The sequence below is a fragment of the Anomalospiza imberbis genome, chromosome 20, assembly GCF_031753505.1.
Source record: "Anomalospiza imberbis isolate Cuckoo-Finch-1a 21T00152 chromosome 20, ASM3175350v1, whole genome shotgun sequence".
NCBI lineage: Eukaryota > Metazoa > Chordata > Aves > Passeriformes > Viduidae > Anomalospiza > Anomalospiza imberbis.
In genome coordinates, this window is record NC_089700.1 from 7,420,343 (window position 1) to 7,442,932 (window position 22,590).

At 42.1% G+C, this 22,590-nt stretch overlaps 1 protein-coding gene across 3 annotated transcripts; it reads right to left on the bottom strand.

Moving 5' to 3' along the window:
- Positions 1-432: 432 nt before the first annotated feature.
- Positions 433-20,126, bottom strand: SLC6A4 (solute carrier family 6 member 4). Of its 3 annotated transcripts, XM_068210513.1 has the most exons (15): positions 14,546-14,737; positions 13,046-13,257; positions 12,237-12,838; positions 11,410-11,544; positions 10,590-10,809; positions 10,061-10,199; positions 9,557-9,691; positions 7,769-7,872; positions 6,957-7,084; positions 6,531-6,643; positions 5,685-5,816; positions 4,600-4,699; positions 4,134-4,234; positions 2,600-2,767; positions 433-1,928 (listed from the first exon to the last, which is right to left on the bottom strand). In XM_068210513.1, the coding sequence occupies exons 3-15, from the start codon at positions 12,691-12,693 to the stop codon at positions 1,854-1,856; spliced, it is 2,007 nt and encodes a 668-aa protein (XP_068066614.1). In that variant the 5' UTR covers positions 12,694-12,838; positions 13,046-13,257; positions 14,546-14,737; the 3' UTR covers positions 433-1,853. The 3 variants fall into 3 exon arrangements, with proteins under 3 accessions (XP_068066614.1, XP_068066613.1, XP_068066615.1); XM_068210512.1 differs by lacking the exons at positions 13,046-13,257; positions 14,546-14,737 and adding an exon at positions 19,667-20,126; XM_068210514.1 differs by lacking the exon at positions 13,046-13,257.
- Between the last annotated feature and the right edge of the window lie 2,464 nt (positions 20,127-22,590).

Below are 22,590 nucleotides of genomic sequence, written 5' to 3' on the forward strand. Positions count from 1 at the left end.
AATACACTTGGGGCATAAGGTACAAAACTTTCACATGAGTAACTGTCCAGTAAGGCAGATTTATTGTGTTTTTCTAGTGGCAATTAAAGAACATATTCCCTTTTTAAAAATAGTTCAGGAGCCTAGTTCTGAAAGAACAGTCCTTGTCCCTCTTAAATTATTTCCTCATTGGAAGTTGGGATTGAGACTCACATGAACTCAGAAGTCATTATCCAAAGTGGAAGTGGAAGAGGCCTTTCTCCAGGTACACACAGGGGGAAAGCTTTGGCAGAGGTGAAGGAAATGTTTTCAGAAGGCAAACACAGCATCCCTGCTTTCCTCTCACCTGGCAAGTGCTTCATACCCAGGTCAACTCCAACAGGTTCCTTAATGCCCCCTGCTCTGGCTGCACAGGGAACCTTGGCAACTTTAGCAAAGGGATACAAAAGAGATTTTTATCCTCTGTTTTATTTTGCTTTGATCATAATCTGTGTGCCAGAGTAAAAATACAATGCAAGTTTGTATAGGAGTGATGCCTTCCTGGGTTTGTCTGCACTTCCACTGCAGAACTCGTGTCCTCCAAGGGCCAGGGCAGGTGCAGCCAGGCTGAAGGGCAGCTGCATTTGGGGAGCACATGTGTGCATGTCATGTAAAGAGCTTACTATGGACATGGGGTTGGTTTAATTTGTGTGTCAGTGCCTTGAAATTTAATATAAAGTGTTCTCATGAGAATCAATCCTGCTGAACTCTACTCGGCTTCTTGCTAAGAAAAAAAAAATTCCTCTCCTTTTCTTCTTCAGCTTGAAAACCCAATGCAGTCACATCAGAGTATGAGCTACTAAACCTTCAAAGTAGGTTTGGATAGTTGTAAATGTACTTTTGTCAGCCAGCCAAAAGGATTATTCTAAATTTTACTTCTGTACTAGGAAAGAGGAGGAAAACCCCACAGGCTCCAGCAAATTTTAGGTGTGAAATTAACTGTAAAAAAAAGGGGAAGTGAAGCAGAGAAAGAAATCTTTAAGATAGCACTTTTTGGCATCAGAACTCAAAAGGATTCATTGGTCTGTAGTTTCTGTAGCTCTGCCAGGACAACGATTGATTATGGAAACAGCACAGTAAGTGCTGGCAACTTAAGTGTTTGTCAAGTAACTCACAATGAATTTTTGTGGCTTGATTGTGTCTAAAGGAAAGTGAAGCCTCAAACATCACAAAGAGTATTTTTTGCAATTTTTTTTTATGCAAGAAACAGTAGAAATTGTTACCACCTACAAACCAGAAGAAATGAAAATGAGGCTGGTGCTACCAGCTGTGTGAGCTGATGTGTGCAGAGCTGCGCTGCTCAGCATTTTTCCTCTCCCTCTGTCTACTCCACCCCAAACCTAAGGACCTTCCTATTTTTGTTTTCCTAGTTTATAAACCCCTGCGTTACTCGAGTAATGTATGGCTATCAGAAATATTTGTGCATTTTCCCATGTAGTTGAAGCAAGTAGAGAACCTTAGAAGCGAATACGACATTGCCTGGTACGAACGATCACACGGAGGGAGGAGATACAGGAGCACTGCCACACACTGGGGGTCTACACCTAATCCTGCCGTGCCTTGCTCGTCCTGGCTGCTGCAGGCGCTCCCGGAGCAGGGGTGTTGCCTCGTGTTCCACAGTGAGTGCTCAGTTCAGCCTGCTTGGAAGCGCACAGTAGATGTCATTGAATTGCTTGGATTAATGTGCTGGAGGCATCACCTTTCCCAGTGGTGCCAGTGGTGCAGCCTCCGTGGAAAACTCTGTTGTCTCAGCTGGAAAGGTGGTTCTTTGTGGGGAGAGCAGGGGGGAAAGTGACATTTTGTGCTCCTCTTCCCTCGCCCAGAACCAGGTCAGCTTATACTGCATTCATGCGGATGTCTCCAAAGGGAATTTCTGTAGCTGTTTCTGGAGTAATGCTTTTCAGAATACGCTGTTGGAAAGAAATCAGTATTAGAAATTGATTAATTTTATAGGCAATACATATCATGTCAGTCATTTAGAAAGAGATTAATAATAAAGTATGACTTTGAGTTACACCTCTTGAACTACTTGAGAGTGTTTCAGGTCTCTGTTAGCACTATGAAGATGGAAAGTGCTATGGAAGTACACAGCAGTATTTTAAATATTGTTTGTAACATAATTGGAATCAAAGCTTGGCAGATGTCATATTAATGCTTTAGGACTTTGCAGTTTACTGGGATACCCTGAGCCAACTAAATATATTCTTTATGAGCTGGTATTTATTTGAACTTAGAAGAAATCTCAGTATTGTCATTACATATTTATGGCAGAGAAATCTTACTAAATGTGTGAAAGAAAAACAAGCTTTTCTTTTAGATACATGCCAGGAAACCAGTCTTTCACTGCCTCATTTGCTTGACTAGGGGATTTTGAGTGTCCGGGGTGAATTTTAGGAAGACTCTCCAGTTCATCAGAGCTTAAAAAATTACTTGATGTAACATTTTATAAGAAATTGTCAGCGGCCTCAGTAAGAACTGGGGAGATTTGTGAGAATTTGGGAACAGAACAGCCAGTCATGGTATTTTTAGGAATCACCGCCTTCCTAACAGTCAAACAGAAGCAAGAGAACATCAGGGATACCTCCTTAAGTGTCCCTGGGGTGATGACCAAGCGATAGACCATGTAGATGGGAATGAAGATGATGGAGGAGGTTCCTATGCAGTAACCCACAACTGTGGTCCAGTAGGGATAATCATAATCAAAAAGCCTCAGCTCAGGAGGGTTGGACAGAAAGCTGCAAGTGACGAACTGAAAGAGAGAAAGGGCAAAGTGTGAATATGTGGATTTTCATGGCACACACTTTGGGGAACTTTGTGTTCCAGCGTAGCACTGAAATAAAGAGAAATTGAATAGGACTCAAGATTAAAAATATGTTGACACTGAAAAAAGTCCTAATTTACATGAATGTAGATTTAAAACAAATCACAACAAATCACAAAACAAAGACCAAAAGGATCCTTCCCAAAGCAGATGCTCTCCACTCTACACTGCTCTCTGTCAGAACAGGAAAAGGAAAAAATATCAGCTCAGTTACTGCTGTTGGATCATTTTCCTGAGCATATCATTCATGACTGTAAAATTCCTTAGGAAACAACAAACACTTTTAGTTGAATATTACAGGAATAATATTTGTGACTGTCCTGGGAAGGATCTCTGACTGTTTTCTCCAGAGTATCATCAGAAGCTCAGGATTTACCAGCAAAACTTCTGTACAAAAATGACATCCTACATCCTGAGCTTTCCTTATTTAAGGTGGGTTTGCACAGGGAGTACAAATAGCTCTGCCTGGTGACCACATCCCCAGAGCCCTGTGCCTCTCTATTTTGCTGGTTTAGGATTACAAAGAGGACAGAAGTATAAAAATTACTGTGGTGTGACATTTTAATTTATAGACTTCTCTTTCTAGGGGTAATAATTGTTAATGCTTGTTAAATGTTAATCATGCCTTGATCATTACAAGTGTTTTGAATTCACTCTGTAGGTCTCAAATCTACATTGTGTGCTTCATAAACTCCATCTTGACCTGCTCTGCTCCCACTAAGGCCAGTCAGAATAAAAGATAGCATGGTCTAATTTTGAATCAGGAAATGAACACTTTATGTTCAAATGTTATTAATAACACTTCCAAGCCAAACACTGGGACAGGATTTCCAATTCTGAATTATAGATTTATAATGGTTGTAATTAACTGCTGGAAATTTTAAGTGGAATATTCTAAAGTTGTCTATCAGCAGTTGCTGAGACAGTGCATTTACTTATCTTGGTTTTCTTCCTCTGACAGTATGTTTCATCAGCTTTTATTGCTACATTTTGCTGAGGTAAACATAAGGCAACAAAACAAAGTAAATTTGTTTAGCAGAGGGCAGGGGGGAGTTATTCAGAATCCAGACTTATTCAGCTAAATCAACTACAAAAATCCTTAAAACTGTGATTTGGTTAAAAGACCTTGCAGCATTGTATTAGACTTTTCACTAATTGAGCCTTTTTGGTTTAAGAAAAATTGTTACTGAAGAACTTCATAAGAGAATTCTAGAATTAAGCTTTTAGAAGGAGCTGCATTGTTCACTGGTGATTTTCTTGGTGCTGGAAAGAAAAAGCTCTAAAGAATACTCACCAGAAGGAAAAGGGGACTAATTGCAACCCAGCAAACTCGCCAGTACCAGCCTGGGGCAGAACCCAGCATTTCTTTCACATCATTGCAAAACTGAGTGATGCCTGTGGAGACAAGTGGGAGGAGAGGGATGACAGCAGATCTAAGATTTTCTTAAGTAGATGCTCAACATTTTTTTATGCCCAGCAAGTAAATTCAGAATCTATCCCAGAAGACTATTTTGTTCCTATAACTCTTAATTTTACTAAAGGCTTAATGATTCTGAATTATACCTCCTGTTACTTTTAGGTGCCTGTGTACTTCTGTCAGAGAGCAATTAACACTAATTCTCACTGCTTTAGTTACCAGTGAGTTTGTAAAAAGCTTTTGTAAACTTTTTTCTGGAGACATGGGTGATCTTGTCTGCAGAAACAGAGGCAATGCTGAGCTGCAGGAGCTCAGGAGTTTGGGCTGGGGTGTTTGGAGGTACCATAGAACCAGGACACGGCCACTGCCTCCAGGAACACGACGGTCAGGACAGCTGGACCCGTGGCGTATTCCTCAAACAGCTTCACCACATATGCTCCTCCCTGGAAAAGAGGTCAAAGTGTCAGTGTGCCCAGGATCCTGCCCTGCTGCTGGTTGGTACTGCCTTTGGCTGGAGCAGAACGTTCACAAGGGGGGAATTCATCCAGTTCTGTCACCTTGTGGCTGTTTCTGCCAGGGACACTCTGGTGAGCTGCTCACTGTCTGTGGCCACCCCTCAGCTGGGGGGCTGCCATGAAGAGAAGCTAAAATCTGCTGGCACTTCTGGCTGGATTTTAGTGAAAAAAGGGAATTTTACAGGATGGCTTTTTGCATGCCCTCTTCTTTCTCCACCAGGGATCACAGCTACTGAACAGCAAATAAATAGTTGCTTTCTTTTCATTTGGGATCTAGAACCACGAAGGAAGAGACCTCTTGCAGAGGAACTCAGCATCCTTGTACAGCAAACACTTCACATAAGAAGGAAGTTACACATAAATGAGCAAGTGGAGTGAAACATGACAGGAAAGCCAATTTTTTTTCTATTCCCCTTATGACCATTACACTCATTATTCAAAAATTGCTTGTTGTGGGAATGAAATCCACAAGCCCCACAGGAACTATTTGATGTGACTAATGATAATTTCTGCCTTGAAACAATGAGGACGATCCAGATTACTAGATTTTTTTTTTTAAATTCAAAATACATTTTACACAATGTGAAAATTATAATAACTATTCATGTTATTTTTAAACATGGAGCTTTTGGGAACAAGAAATAAACCACGTAAAAAATTGGCTGTTTGCCTGCTGACTGATGAGAATTATAATTTATGATGTGCAGCACATCATGAGTTGCAGTAGGATCATTTTGCAACATATTTCCTAGTGAAATATCATTCACATTTATTCCAAGTAATAGATTTCTAGTGTATAAAGAAAAAAGCCTGGAGGTTCAATCTGATTTCTTGAAACTCTTCAAAAAATTACTACCCTCTCCAAGGCAGGAAACTTCCAGTGAGGGAGGCTGAGGGTGGGTGAAATACTCACAAATGTCAGGGTTGCCAGCGACCCCAAAAAGCAAACAATGGTCAGACCAAGGACAAACAATTCCCTGCGTTTGCCCCAGACGTGTGGGAATTCATCCAGGACTCCAGTAATCACTCCCTCTAGTCCTGCAAACTGAAAAGCATGGAAAAATCACTGGAAAATACAGGGCAGTGTTACCTGCTTGAAAGTATGTTTGAGTGTTTAAAGGAGCATTGAAAGATTGGTGCTTTGTTCTGCTGTAGAGCTGGTGTGGGATTTTTAGACAAGTCTTTCCTCCTAACTTTTTAAAACTCTTCGGGGAGGGGATTTAGTGTTCAGGTGTCTGTGGGAATGCACTGTCATCCAAGGGCAGTTCTGTGCTACAGGCACCAGGATGTGGAGAGATGAGAGGTGGTTCAGTAGGACCAAGACTGTGAAATCAGCTGAGTTCAGCCCTGCTGGAAGGAGCTGATTCTCCACCTGTAAAACTAGACTCACATGATGATTTTTTAGTGTATCTCCAGTTCTCACCTTTTAAATCCAAATTGTGTGAAAAAATTCCAGATTTTCATAATTGCTTTGTAAGTTTACAAGCAAGAATGGAGCCTGGAAGGCTGCAGTCAACTAGGAATGTATAAATCAAGTGCTTAGCTTGTGTTTCAGGGTCTTGTTAATTGTCACAGCATGACAGTGACAAATAATTGGTTATATTCAAACCTATTCAGATAAAAATTGGAGTAACAGTTGCTGCCTTACAGAAGGCACCTGGCACTGCAATTACAAACCCCTCAGTGCCAGTGCAGTGTTTGTAATTCTGTTTCTGTGGTGCCTGAGGGGGTCAGGCTGTGTCCCCTGCTGGCTACTCACCGTGCTGTCCAACCCCAGCGTGAGCAGCATGAGGAAGAAGATGATGGCAAAGAAGGTGGAAGCTGGCATGTTGGCAATGGCCTCTGCGTAGGTGATGAAGAGCAGGCTGGGTCCTGGAGCAGAGAAATTGGGATCACTGTTAGGACAGGCTGTGCACGGTGTCTCCCAGGGGAAAACTTCTCCCCCCAGGCTGCTTTGCCATGTGCAGCTACCACCACATCTGTGGAACTGCAATCTGGCTTTTATATGTGGCATTTATAGGCTAATTGTTTTAGCTGTGCTGTGTAACAGTGCCCAATAAAATCAACATCCTGAATAATATACTAAATATTTCTCATCACTTGGGCTGCTCTCCATCTAGAAGTACATATACAAATATATTCTGTCTTTGAAGCAGTTTGAGATGTGTATGAAGTGTTAACCTACCGGTGTCTTTGGCAACCTCTGAGACATCTTCATTCCTCATCTCAGCCATGTACCCCAGCACGGTGAAGATGACAAACCCGGACACAAAGCTGGTCAAGCAGTTCACGGTGCTGGTGACCAGAGCATCTCTGCAACAGAAGACCTAACTCTCATCAGGGAATCTGCACCTGCTAGAAAGGGTTTACAACCTCTTGGTGCACAATCTAGACAGACTCCTAGAAAAAACTAGCGGAATACAAGGAAAAAACCAGCAGCCGATTTGAAAGAAAGAGGGTAAAAACCCAACAACCCATGACTACTTTTTCTTAAATCCATACAGGTGCTGCAACATCAGTCTGACACAGGATTGAATGCTGGCTGTATCCTGATGTTTTAAAAGACTAGGAATTACTATGTGAATATTAAAGAATTGAGAATTTTATTTTAGAAGTTAGAAATAGATTTTTTTCAGATAACAAGGAAAAAACATAAATTGCCTTTCTGCTCGAGACTATGAAGTTATTTCCTAACTGACTGCTGAGATCAGATAACTACAATGTGATGGTTTGGCAGGGGTTTTGTCCATTTTGTTGTGGCAGGTTTCTACATTTTAGACCTCTTGCTGTAAAATTAGTAAAAATTATCTTACTTTAAGGTAGGCAACAGAGGAGAAATGCTTGAGATTGCAGTTCCTCTGTTACACTTACTTCTGATTTCTATGTACATAGGTCTGACAATTTAGTGCCTTTCACCAACACCCTGTTTCTTTTTCATGAATACCCACAGTTATATTTTTAAACTCGATTTTACTTAGAGAATAAGGTAGAACTCACTGGTAGCAGTTGTTGTGGAATTTGTTGTAGCTGGAATAAGCCAACAGGACCCCAAAACCTGGTCCCAGGGAGAAAAAAATCTGAGCTGCTGCATCCACCCAAACCTGAAAAATATTGAAGGCCAAGAAAAAAAATGACATGAAACAGATTGAATGAGTTTGGCATATTCAGAATATCACTTAGGTCTACAAAAGGGTGTTTCACTGGTCTGCCTATGTCCTAGTCCTGCCCTAACAGACACTCTGTTGAGAGAGCTGTTGAAATATGAATGTTTGGTGTAGAACTGTTGTGGCTGTTGCACTTCTGACAGCATCTTAGATTAATTCTGTCAATTGCCTGTAATCAACACAAGTTTTGCAGTGTAGAGAGAACTTTATACCCATGATTTTGAAGCTTTCCAAATCTTCTCCAAACTCTGTGTGCTGTGGAGTAGCTCTGTGCTTGGCAATGTGTCCTTCAGGCTATGTAGACTTTTCCTAGATTTATGGAAATCCATTTGACTGTGTGGATGCAGTTCTGATTCTTGGGGCTCAATTCAGCTTTGTTGTAGCTGTGACAGATGCAAGTGTGAGGATCTTGTTATGAAAAGCATGTTGTACTTGAAAAGTGGCCACAGCCCTAATGAGTAATGTTCTAAAGTACAATATCAGCTCTCTTTCTGAAGGTGAAAGTCCTCATTCATTTATTCTCTTTTGATTGAAACATGGAGTTCATTACAACTCATTTCTAATATTCTCTCCCATCGTGTGAGGCCGTCCTGTATCACCCAGACAGAGCTCTGTCATCACCCAGCACACAGATTGCAATCTGCTGTCCTCACTCCAGATACATCCAATACAATATCAATGCCCTTTATTGCTTTTTCAGAAGATGTGGTTCCTTATTGGAGATGCTGCTTTATCAGAGACTGGTGTCTTTTCATTTCCTCTTTATTCAAAACTCTCCATATCAGCTGGGCAGCAGCAGACTTGCAAACATTGGAAATTTTTAATCTTCATGTTTGTAGTATTTATTGCTTTGGGGTTTTTCCATCACCCTCCTCACCAGACACTTTCACAAGCAGTGAAGTGAGCACAGCCTTGAGCCTGATGGATTGCTTGTCATCCACAGAGTTCAAGGCTGGATATGACACTGGAGGGTCTGGGATTTGTTGGTTAGCTCAGTTTGTCCTCATTCCTGCTTTCCTGTCAAATTTTAGTGGTGTATGCAGGCCTGACTGATTTATTCCTCCTCCACAGGCACTTACATGAGTTACTGGGCCAGGGTTTAGTTGGTGTCCATGGGCTTATCTGCCAAAGCTTGTTACAGGATGGAGACAGAAATTTCTGCTCCAGTAACCTGCACTATTTAAATAGGGGCAGCTGTGGACACTGTAGGGCTGTACTTGTCCCCTTAAGCCAAAAATCTGCAGCTCCACTACTTGTTAGGGTTTAAAAAATTCACTTTTCTCAGTGTGACTCTCACAGGGGAAAGATTTTGTTGCAGAGTAGGAGCACTCACAGTTTCTCACTCAGTGTCAGCCTGGTCACCATTTTCCCAGTGAAAAAGTGTTTGGTCACTTGTTTTCTTTTAATCAGACCACTTATTCTGTTCAACCACTGTAGGGGAGCTCTGCCTGTAGTTCAAGCTAAATTGAGGGTGAACTCTAATCTTTAAAATTCTTTATAGAGCATGGGCTCAGGCTTTTAAGTCCATGCTAAGACATCTGTTCAGTCATGCTCTATGCATCTATGGTGATACACACATGGATAGGCTGAAAGCACACCTCCCTTTTATAAAGTTCTTTACCTCAGTGGCCAGGAGTTTCTGCCAGTCGGGTTTCAAGTAGTAGAGGACACCTCTCCAAGCTCCAGGCAGAGTTGCACCTCTCACGAGCAGGATGAAGAGGATGATGTAAGGGAATGTGGCAGTCACCCAAACCACCTGTGAGGGAACATGGTGAGAGCGTTTGCCATGGGGAGAAAGTTAGCAGGGATAATAAGAAGGAGTGAATCATATTGTATGTCTTAGCATTTATAGCATCTTCACGTGAGCTTCTCTGCAGGTCTGTAAACAGGCAGTTTGCACATCTGAACCCTTTCCCTGGCAGGGTTGGTCCTGCCCAGAGAACAGTGGTGTCACTTATTTTTGTTCTCTATTGCTTGGAGTAGCAGTCACTGTACAGTGAGTGCTCCCCAAATACATCAGCCCATAATCCTGTCATGAAAACAACCTGAGCTGATCCCCTGGCAGTTAATTGGCTCAGGTAGAATGGCCTCAAGACAAGCTGATGTGTCTTGCTTTTGCATTCACCTTGCCAGATGTTTTGACCCCTTTCCAGATGCTGAAGTACACAATGGTGAAGATTAGCAGCAAGCAGAGGGTCAGCTGCCAGCTAATGCCCCCCAGGTCATCCAGCCCATTGGACCTGTGCACCTGCAGAACCTGGCGGCTGCAAGAGGAAAGAAAAACACAGTAGAGATACTTTTTAAACAAATGCTTACACTAAATGTGCATTTAACAGTCCCATACTGTGGTCTGAGCATTACAAGGAATCTTGAGATCTTGATAAGCAGCTTTCAAAGTCATGACATTTCAGATTGATTTTATTCTACTTAAAGGTTTGATATTAACAGCACACCAGTGATGATAAGTGACAGCAGACATTGACTGGGAAGATCCTAAAACACAGAGGATGCACCCTAAGCTTACACCCCCCTACAAAAATCCAGTGATTTGAAGAGGGTACCATCAACAATCAGCCCTGCTGCCCTCTGAGGGAAACCTTGCTGGTGTTCCAGCAGTCTGGCTACCACCACCATCCTCACTTACATGCACTTACGTATAAAATTCTTCTGCAGGAGAGATGGAGTGCAGGGACCAGCTGACATTGTCCTTGCTGAAGTAGTTGGTGCAGTTTCCTGTGTTCCAGGGGTTTGTGCAGCTGGTCCAGGGCAGCTCCGCCGTGAAGGAGGAGATGAGGTAGTAAAAAGCCCAAGCCATGATGGTGTTGTAGTAGGAGGCTACGTAGAGATCTATGATACAGATGGCAAAGCCAATTCCTGGAGAGGCAGGAAATAGTTGCATTCAGTCAGTGTAAGTTTTAGGCAAAAAAAAAAGAGAAAAAGAATTGGTTATCACATCAACAACTGTTTGTCTAAGGCAGCTCTGCAGGAGGAGCACACATCCTCCCAAGTGTTTACAACACTGGCATTTCTTGTGACTTCAGAAATACTCTGATTCCAGCAAAACATCCTTAATCAAGACAGAATGTTCTTATAAAGAGATATTTTCTATGTGTCCCTAAATTTCTGCAGTTTAGAAATAGGCACCTTGCAGTCTCAGTAAATAAAAAGACAAGATCAGAGCTACAGCACTGGGTGCCAGAGTGAGGATATAGAACAGTTCCTTTTGTTCTTTATCATTTTAGGCTTGGTCAGCCTCTCTCTAATCAATTTGAGCTGCATACTGTATGTGTATACAAGAGTACACACACATGTGCAGGTGTACCCGGAGTTTTAGGAAAGCTTTCTTTGTAAAGCCAAAATCTTGTGTAGAACAAGTCTTACTTGGCTTTATGGGATTTTCTTTTTTCCCCCTGAAATGTCACCTTTATAGGAAAATTTTCCAGTTATTCAGAAAGTTCCATTTCCCTTTGTTACCTTTGAATATAGGACAGATTTTTCTCCAAATGGAAATACAGCCATTCCTGTGGTACTGTCCTAGTGCTAATTCCATATAGAAGAGAGGAATCCCTCCAAAGAGGGCCATGATTGTGTAAGGAATGAGGAATGCTCCTGCAAGAGAGAAAGCAGATGATTGTAACTCTTCACAGACTTCTCTTCCAACAGTACCAGCACTCCATAAACAGGAGTTCCTTTTATCCCACAGGGAAAATGCATATCCCCTCCCTAGCCAGCACACCACTGAATTACTGTGGGATTTCTCATAAGAGTAACTACTCAGCAGTGTGAACAAGAAGCAACACTCAGGCCAAACCTCTCACATTTCTGCAACACAGGATTCACCAAGCCTCCACTGACTCTCACAGCTGTGAGATGGGCTACAGATAAAATTATTAATTTCTCCAATAAAATGCCTTTGTTACATCAGAGAGACGAAAGTCATTTTTAAGATCTCCTTGATTAGATTTTAGATTTGTATTTTGCCTCTTATGTCAGTGAGTCAAAGACCCGGCCTTCCTCATGAGTTGGTTTAGACATGTTAATTTATCAGATTTTAAAATGCTCCTTGGGAAAGGGATTGAGGTGTTGGAGTGTGGGTCTGCACCCACCTGGTTCTCAGCTTCTAGTTGTGCTGTGCTAAACAGCATTTCTGTGATTATCCTATCCCAATATTTAGGTTTTTCAGTGAATAATTTCTCCTTGATCATTTGTTATACATGATATTTTAAAAGCCACTAAATATCATCCATTTACAAACCAAGGAATTCAGCACTAAGGAACAATGAACAGGAGCAGACACTGACCTCCTCCATTCTGATAGCAGATATAAGGAAATCTCCACACATTTCCCAGATCCACTGCGTATCCAATGACGGAGAGGAGAAAGTCAATTTTTTTACTCCAGGTCTCCCTGTCCTCCAGCTCCATCAGCTGCTGCTGAGCCTCGGCCCCGCAGGTGGTGGACGTGGTGGTGGTGGTGGTGGTGGTGGCTGCTGGGGCCGTGCCCTGGGCATCCTCCACCTCTCCATTGCAGGGAACTGAGCTCTGAACCCCTGAATAACCATTCGAGATCTGAGCTGCCTCCCCTTTATCCTCCTGGCTCGGGTGGACTTTGTTGCCATCCTCCACCAGCCGTAGGGCAGATTTAGGGTTCCTGACCAAAAGTCCATTCTCTTTACAATCTTCTCCTTTGCTACAGTCTGAGACATCTTTCTTGGAAGTGAGGGGCTCTGTCTCATTGCCTGTGGTCTTTTTTTCCATTTTTGCTGAGATTTGTTCTGGTCACTTGCAGACAGGCAGCACCACAGGGTCCCTTTGGGGTTTGTCTTCCCACACCTTTATTCCCAGCACTTTTAGAATTCCTCTTCCATACTTAAATCCATCAGATTGAAGGCACAAGCACCATCTAAGAATTGAAAAACAGTTGAAAATCCATTACAAGCTTTACTGGTGCTGGTAATTTTCAAGTTACAGCCAGCAGATTCTGTGATTAAAATGCAGAGGTAATTAACCATCACAGCATGCAATGTGAATCATAGAGCAGATAATCTGGGATTTTGTCCAGAGAGTGGCAGGAAGAAATCATCCTCTTTGACAGCAGAACCTGGTGTACCTGGCTCACACCCTCTCAGGAGGATCTGCTGGACTTTGTGCATTGCTGGACACCTCACACCCTGTCACACTCCTGCTGCCTTCTGGTATCAGCTTCTCCTCTCAACACTGCTGGACTCCCAGTTTGCAAACTGAGGGCAGAGTTTAGTGGGACTTTTATTTTCATTTTCCTAAGTTCATCCTGCAACTCATCCACTCATCTTGTGGCAAATTCTAGATTCACCCAGTATGAAGGGAAAAAGAATTCATTAAATAAATATGAGATAACCACGGATATAAAAATTACATTTCATGACCACCTTTCTTCAGAAATCCCAGAGTGTCTGCTCTGTTTAGCAGCAGATGTGGAAGGCTTAAATGGCACTTTAGAAAACTATTTAAATCTCAGTGGTTTTGCATCAACTAACTTTTGAGGCTCAGTCAATACCAATAACAACTCATAAACTTCAATTTGATTCTTCTCATTAAGAACTAACATATTAGTCTAAAGGACAACACTTGTCCCTGGCTTTATCTGACTCCCTGAGCAAATAAAAGCATCTTTCATTCAGTTTGGATCTGCTGACACTGTGGTTCCAGCCCTGGGAAGGATGGTGGGCACTGCTCCTGTGCCCCTGCCCACTGCCAGCAAAAAAAAAACAAGCACTGGGAGGATCCCTGGCTTCTCTGCCCTCTTCTTATGTGCTAAAAACAGAATCCAAGGGAAATAAACCATCCTGAAATAAAGTATAACACTATTAACTTCCTGCAGAACAAAGATAACAGAGGAGTTGTGGTTCTGTGAGCAGGTCATGTTTTGTTTGCTGCTGATTTGTTCAGGTAAACACCCAGCTGCCTTTACCCAAGAAAACCTTGGAACAGGAGCTGATCCCCTGTGCTGTACATTCCCCAGGGCAGTAACCCTTCCTTTTTATTGCTAGCGAAGAATCATACAATCTACACCATGCCAAGATTAAATTATTAAAATTACATCGAACTTTTTCCCTTTCAAAACATTTTATCCTGGTAGTAAATGTCATTGTCACATCCTAGAAGAAAAAATAAACATTATTTCACTTGTAACTGCAGGAAAAACTATAGCAGAGAAGGGATATGATTTGCTTATTTCTAGAATTTGCTGATTATCAGAGCTATTAAAACTCAAGTTTTTCCCAGCTTTCCACCTTTTGCAAAGACAGTTTATTAAACCATTTCTAAACATTTCTCAGTGCAAGCAAAAAGAGAAGGAAAGTTATTGAGCTGCAGAGCAAACAGGAGGATGGTTTTGAGATAAAATTCACTTGAAAATATTGCTTATAATTTTCAGAAACCTTTAGTTCTCCAGGTTTACATTCTTTCTCTACCCAAAGAGTCTCTTTTTTGTCATACAGCAAACAGTGCATCATTAATGTGAATTCTTACAAGTGCTTCGCTGCTGTCAATTAATCATCCACAAAGACTGAAACATCTTCAGAGTTCCAGAGAAAAACACCAGGGCAAAGAACAGGAGGTTCTCTTTTACCTGCAGGACTATAAAACCTGAATGCCTTTGGAGTCCAAAACCTTCCAAATGTCCCAAGAGAGGTTCTGGAGATGGAAACAGCCCTGGTGGCCTCATAGAAATGCAAGGGAAGGCCACAGCCAATCCTCCCCTTGTACAGAGCATGGTAAATACCAGGTGGGAATATGGAAAAGTAACCTGAGCCCTTCTGGACTTTACACCTCACCCATAAATGGGAACACAGTAAAGGATGTTGATTTAACTGCATTATCTCATGGGACTGATTTTTCCATACCTGAGGCTTATACTCTCATTCTGTTTGTAAAACACTTTATTTCTGCACATTTTTAGTGCTTTCTTTACTAAGGGGAGGTCAAGGAGTGTATTGTTGATTTCCAAGATCTGTGGCAACCAGGATTGTTGTCCATCCAGATCTAAACTCCTCCTGTTCTTCTGCACACCACAGGAAAATAAAATCACATTATTTGAAATACTTTGGTTGAATTTTCAGTAGTTCAAGCACAAATGTGCAAAATTACATGTGACTTTTCAGAGGCTGCAGCTGAAATCAGAGCTATTTCTTTCTGAAAAAGGAATTACACTTTGTCAGTTGTCCTGGGAAATCTCTGGAGTGATGAAGTCCACGGCTACACAGTGGAGTTCACAGGGGCACAGTTGGCACATGCAAACAGAACAGTTTCAGATTATTTCATTACACCTTAAAAAAAATGTGGGAGAATGTACATTTTTTTTTGCTTTGCTACAAATCAAAAAAATAATTGAAGGCACTGTGAGCACTACAAAGAGTGTAAAGAGATGCAGAGAGAGCTCTTGGGGTGGGAAATGTGCTCAGACACCAGGGAAGATATCCAGGGGAAAATGACCCCAATAGTGAAGGATTTTGCCCACCTCAGCCTCCACTTCTCTGCACAAATCCCTAATTCAGGTGCTTGACTGATGACAGCAGTGATCTCAGAAAGATCAGTTTATTACCTGTTTCCAACCCGAGCTGTCCCAAAGGTTGCTGTTACATAACTGCACCTTGGCTCCTTATCAACCCTAATTAGCTGCAGGAGAAGAAGGGGAGATAAAAAAGGGAAGAAGACAGAGCTCTGTGCTTTAGTTTCCTTTTGATCTGTGCCTGGCAGACGTGACTTTGTTCTTCTGGGAGGCCCTGGTGCCCTGAGCTGGGGTTGTTCTGCAGGGCAGCTCCCTCCAGGAGCACGTGGAAGGTGCCAGCCCTGGGAATGTCACCCTCCCTGCGCAAAGGGTGACTGCAGAGGAGTGACCCTGGAGTCCTCCACAGCTCTCCCAGCTTTGCTGAAAACATTTGGATGGACAACTGAAGACGTGTTTCCACACGTGTTGCTGCAGCCACCAACGCAGTTCACATCAGCCAAACAATAATTAAATTATATTTATTTATCTCCCACACGGAGATGAACTTGAACCAGCACTGCAGATGTAAAATCCCTGCATATTCCTTGATGCACAAATCCGGCTCTTTCGCCTGTACCAGAGCAATCCTCGAGGAGCATCCCTGGCCTGGAGCCCGGTTCCTGCTGCTCAAGTGTTGGAGCATCTCCTGTTTATTTCTGGAGGCTCGCAGTGACCTCTCCTGGCAGTGCGGGAATCCCTCGCCTTTCATGCTCTGCCACAGAGTAAACAACTCTTCCCAGCACCACAACAACGGGATTTTCCTGCTCTCGGCACTTTTTAAAGGAGTTGGCCTTTAAAGGAATTGGCCTTTCATGTGTCTGGGAGAGCAAAGCAATGGGGTTGAGGTGCAGCAAAGAGCGGATGCTGCAAGGGAGGCAAATCCGGATCAGCGGGAGGTGGCCGAGTTTGAGCTGGGGCTGCAGAGCCTCCCCCAGCCCTCACCCACCCCCGTGCCTCCCATTTTAACCCTCACAGCCGCAAAAGGTAGCGGTTTGTACAAATACCACTTCACACAAATGAGGTTTTTATTTCATGTGCTAATTCCATGGAAGTGGGGAAGCAGCACTCGCTGGGCTGCAGGAAAACTCAGGTCCCACCTTCCCTCCCACTGTTCCTCCATCCTCCTGCCTCCACCCCTTCACATGCAGGCACTTGCAGGGAATTGAAGAGCTTTGAACCTCGAGAAGAGTCAGCCCAGGGTGTTGGCAAAGAAAATCAAACACTGGGATGATTCCTGTTAACTTGACCTAAATCTCACATTTATCACAAAGAATTTGAGATGGTTAAAGTTACAGCTGCCTGACTCACACGACACCTTGCAGCTCACCCAGGCAGTCGTGCATAAATGGAAAGAGTCCAGGGACATTACTTTTATCTCAAATATCAAGCAAGAAGTTTGTATGACAAGATAGAATCGCTCACCCCAGGCAGGAGAGGGCTGTGCTGTTTGCCTGGACCTGTTCTCACCTCTGAGCCACAAATGAGCCAGAGAGGTTTCGTGATTTTCCTCTGAGTTTGCAGAGGTTAGGAGCAACCCTTAAATCAAAGTGTCACGGAATAGATGTCCCCATACTGTGAGGACTTGTTAAAAAATCAAAATTTCAGCCAATTAAACTGCATTGCTCTCGATTTTGATGAATTTTGCCTGCTGTGTGTCATACACAAGTCATATTTAGTTTCATAATGCTAAAAAGAATTAGTGCCTTTTGACATTGAATGTGTTCACTTTTACTGATTTCTTTAAAAAAATGAGTACCCAGAATGTCCTATCCTGTTAGCTCATTAGCAAGTGTGACAGTTTGTATTTCAGGTTTCAAAACCTGATAATCAAAACTACTTGGGAGCCACAGAATTGAGGCATTAGGTGTAAAGCAGATCTAAGCTGATATCTAAACCATTCCTCCACAACCGAAAGTTGATTTATTCAGGGGATTTTTTTTTTTAGAAATTCTTTTCTAGTTCAATAGAATCAAAATAAAGAGTGATCAAAACCCACTGAAATAATGGACCAGTGAATTGTAACAGGTTGGATCCCAGTGCCAGTGATTTTAAATGTTACAAAAGTTGGGTAGTTTGGCACAGCACTGTGACCTGGGAGTATTTTAAGAGGAAACTTTGAGCATGCAGGTGACAAAATGGACCCTTTGTATGGATATTTGCAGGGCTCCAAGGGCTCCCTCACGTTCCTACTAAAGCAGGGTGAACTCAGCAAGTCCTGCCGGTGAGACAATGGCCCTCAAAGCCCTCAAAGGCTGCTTCCCAAAGAGTGGAACAAGGAGAGGTTAACTCCTGTATTCCCAGATAAGGCTGAACATGGGCGAGATGGGGAAGGAGTGACTCTGAAAGCAGCACTTTGGGGGAAATATAAACCTGCACTGGCAGTTCTGCCTCACAGTCTTGTCCCTGTCTCAGTCTGAAATTAAAAAAAGTCATCAGGAAAGAGAGATTTCTACCTTTAAAATTCTCTTGAGAAGACAGGCACTGTACTGTAGTGGGAAAGCTGCCAAACTGGTGCCAGTAATTTAAAGAACAGGGAAGAGGGGAAATGAATTTTTTTTGTGTTTGAGAGTGTCTGTGTGGAGTGCAAGGAAACAGATAAGCTTGGAGGGGATGATGGTATTGGTTTTGTGTTCTTCCTCCAAGTATTTATATAAATTTGAAGGAAGGGTCATAACACATCACTAAATAAATGGAGTACCATCCCTTGGTAACAGATGATGTTTCTCTGAAGGGGATTTGTTAATGGCTATCTCCAAATTACAGCCCTGAATTCAGGCTCCAAGTTCTACTCAAGTTCTGTATGAAACATTTATCCCACAGGCAGGGCTCCTTGTGTTCTATCAGTTCTATAAGATACAGAGCTGCAAACACACAGGCTGGGAGAAGAGGTCAAACATGAGCATCAGGAAGGAGATCAAGACACAGAATTAAAATTTCTTTAGGCTGTTACTAATGAAAACTCAGCAATTTATATTTCCATGGAGGAAAGCAGGAAAGAACTTAAACACACTGCACATTTCCATGTGTGGGAATAATTTTGTGTTGTTATTAAATTCTAGATTTGGGGTCGTTTTTCTTAATTTAACCTTCTGAAATTCATCATACCCTGTCCAATTAGAAAATGGTCACAACGGTCACTTGCTATATGAGAAGTTTGCAAAGTATTCTTCAAGAAAATTATGGTTAATTCACCTTCAAATTATCAGAAGATGCAGCCCAAGTGTTTGAGCCCTTCCCTGGTAAATGTCTGACAACCCACATTAAAAAAATGCCACAACATTTTCAAGAATCCAAATCCATTAAACGCCTGATCCCTTTTCCCCCAGGCTTTCTTAGCATATCAAAACATGTTTTCCCTGCCTATTTATATATTCAGATGCATTGCATTCCTTAATTAAACTCCATATTTCTTAGTGCACTAACCCAGCAAGCCAGTTGGTTTCAGTAAACGTGATTGACTATAAATATATAGGACATGCTCTTCAGATTTATTACTTGCAATAAATCTGTCCAATTGAGTTCAATAATTTACTGTGCTGGAACCATTTACCTTTTAAAATATAACTTAATATGGCTAATAAAGCTCACTTCACCCTTTCAAAATAAATAACAGCCTAAATTGCCTATTTTTTCTTCTTTTTCCTTCGGATTCTGCTGCTTTCTTTCATTTTTCCTTATAGTTTAATGCTTTTTTGTAAGCTTCAAATAACTTTACATCTGTAACACAGTTATGTGGACTGCCAAAACTCTTAAGTTTAGATTGTCAGAACATGTTCTCCTACAGGCATTTGACTCCCAACATTCATAACTGCTGGACAAGTGCCTGAACATGACAGAGCAGAGCATGGAACAGCAGAAAAGAAATAAAAGGCACTAAAAGTTTTAAAAACCCAAGGAAAACTAAAACTAAAATCAATGTATCTTTTTTGCCCCCAAAGCTTTGTTAGATGGAAAATGTTTTAGAAATTGTCAAAGACCTTAAAGCTGATTTAAAAACAAACAAAACCTAGAGTACAGCTTTTAGCCTGTCACTCGTATTTCAGATTTTATAACTGGAGTGCAACGAGGAGGGAAAGTTAATGAAACTCCAGCGTCTGCTGCTGCTGCAGGGGGGCAGCTCTGAGGAGCAGCTGTCTCTGTGCCTGTCTGAATTTCATAAAAGTGCTTCAGACATCGCTGTGTAAAGACAAAATTATGAAGTACCTGTGTGCGGGGTCGGTCCGAAGCGCTGCCCTTGGAGAGATCCAAGCTCGAGTCCCCTTCACCCACATTTACCTCAGCCTGTGGGCAACTCAGCATCCTGGGGAGCTTTTTGTACACCAGTCCCCCTCACATGGTCTGATTTCCAGATAATCTGCTGCCAAAGAGCTCTTTAAGAATTTTTGCGTCACTTTAGTCAAATAAACTTTATGTTTCACCAGGGCTGCAGCTCAGTTTTCCTCCTAGAGGTGGGTGGCTACATTTGCCTGCTCTGATCTGTTCTGGCGAGCAGGATCCAATGAAGGCAGAGGCAGAAGGAAGGGGAGCTTTCCTGGGAAGGGACAGCTTTGCTGGATGTTGTTATAAATATAAATAACAGGATGGGGATGAGGATGGACACAATAACGTTTTGAGGGATTCTGTGAATTATGAATTTCTGTAGATTACAGGAGGATAGGAAGGACTGGGATATTATCACAATAAAAGGGCTTGGAAAGAATAATTTCAATAATCCTGAATAGTTGCATTATTTTAATGAAGAAATAAGGTTTAGTTTTGTTTTAAAGCTTGAAGCACAAATTCTTTACAAGCGTTTTGCTGCCTCAATAAGCTCAACAAGTAATTTCCTTTCTTCCTACCACTACTTCAAATCCCTCACTCCACTTCTAACACGTTTTTTCCTCCAGTGTTTTTCATCCAGGATTTCTTCATTCCTGCACTCCACAGCTTGTTTATAAAAGGTCATAAATCACAGGTCAATGCCATAGTTTAGGTGGCAGATTTAGGAAAAAAAAAAAGGTGGAAAAGCAGAATAGGGGCGAGTAAGAGCAGCTGATTGTTGGAGCAGCAGCAGCTTTGCTGTAAGCAGTTGCCAGGTTTCAGAGACTTCTTCCAAACAATTGAAAAGAAAATAAACTGAAAACTGAGGAGCTGTAATTTGCACTTTCCTCTGCTGTGCCTGGTCCCTGACGGAGCAGCAGCCGGGCAGGGCGAGGCTCCTGCACCATCTCAAGGAGAGCTCGGGCACTGCAGTTCCACACACGAGGGACACGCACTGAAATCAGCTTTGGTTCCCATTAACTCCCCTGGGCACTGCCTTAAGGCTGTTTCGTCAAACTGAGCTTTTATTCCTTCACTTGCTGCAGAAACTCATTGATCTTTTCGTGCAAACAGCAATACTCACCTCCTGTCTGCTGGGCTGGATTTCCCTCCTGTGTCCTGCTTTCCAAAATAGTCAGGATTGGTGCTCACCTCCACTTGGCTGCAGTCAGGAAAGCCCCACCAGTTCGTGTCCTTGCCTGTGATATTCCTCCACAGCCTTCCCTCTGTTTTGTCCTATTTCAGAAGGTTTGCAAGGACAGATCCTGCCATGCCTCACCCACCAAACCTTTCTGGAGTTCACAGCACAGTGTTTAATGTGCAAATATCCAGCTGTGGATCAGACCCTGTGCTCTGGAGAGCAGCAATTTTTCTTTCTTGGGAGGATGGGTGGCACAAGGAATCTGCACCTTTACTTACCAAAGAGATTTCCAGTTCACCACTGCTGGGAGATTGGAAGTGCTTTCCCAAACTCACTTTTCCTATCTTCTTACAAGAAATAAATTCTCTCTATTGAAAGCCCCTCTGCTCATTACATAATTATATCTTGGGTTTTAAAAAATTTTAGAGGGATCGTGACCTTTGTCTGAGGTTTTTCTCCATCTCAGTCTCTACTTGGAGTAGGTTCTTTTATGCCTTTTGGTTCAGGTGTTTTTTTCATTATCTTCTGCAGCAGTTATTTGGTTTGGTTTTGTTGTGTTGGTTTTTTCATTTTGAATTTCTTGCCAAACAGTCTGGAGCCTTTGGGACATAATAGAAATAACAGACTGGAGATGTCCAGGCAAAACCCCTTAACCTTGTAACACCTTATTTATCTCATAAGTAAAAAACTTTCAGGGGCTGTAACTGAGCCAGCTCCAGAATCTCGTGAAATCTGGGTATTGGTGGGTGAAATTCTGATGATTTAGGGTAAGTATGAAAAAAAGAGAAAGAAAGTGGACTTTACACAAGACACACAGATAAAGCAGCTGCAGATTCCAGCACAAGGATGGGAATCATTACTCAAATGACCTCATAAAAGTAGTACCAACTGTACTGTGAGATCAGCAATGGCTCTGCAAGTGGCTCTGATTCACTGCCAATAAAAGGGTTGGAACAATTTTCCAAATAACACAAACCAAACAAATCCTGCAATACTTGTTTGTCCCCATCTTTCCTTAGCTAGCAATCAGACTACATTTAGAAGCTATTTCAATTGGCTTTGGGATAAAAGAAATTCTGATTGCCCTTCCCTGCTATTTTCCACACCGTACTGGGAAGCACATCTGGGAGTTGGATGAGTTTCGGAGAGGTTTTGTTATTTCCACTACAACTGTTGTAAGAGCACATTCCAATGGGGAAATCTGATTCCTAGAACCCACAAACCACCACTACACATAACCTCTCCTCAGTTCCTTCATTAGGAATTGTTATTTTCTACCACTCGATTAAATCTGAGAGTTGACTTTCATAATATTATCTGTCAATACTTGCCACCTGTCAGGGGAACTGTCTTTGAATTCTCACATGAAAACTGCATGGTTTTGTTGACAAACTGGAAAAGCAAACTATTAAGTCAGCTGGTTCCTCAGCAATCTAAAGATCAAGCTTTGCAAAGGATATATATATACATATATATATGTATAAACTAAGGGAAAAACATCAGCATTGAAATACAGTGGGCACTAATTGGGTTTTATTTTTTATTCCAACCAGAGCATCTTTTTAGCAGTTGTATGTTAACTTTTTCATAGTCTGGATTTACAGTTCATGGAACTTTCTTTGCCAAGTGACAACAAATCAGCAAGCCAGGCTTATTCCCACATTACTTCCATTCCGTCCCTTGGAAA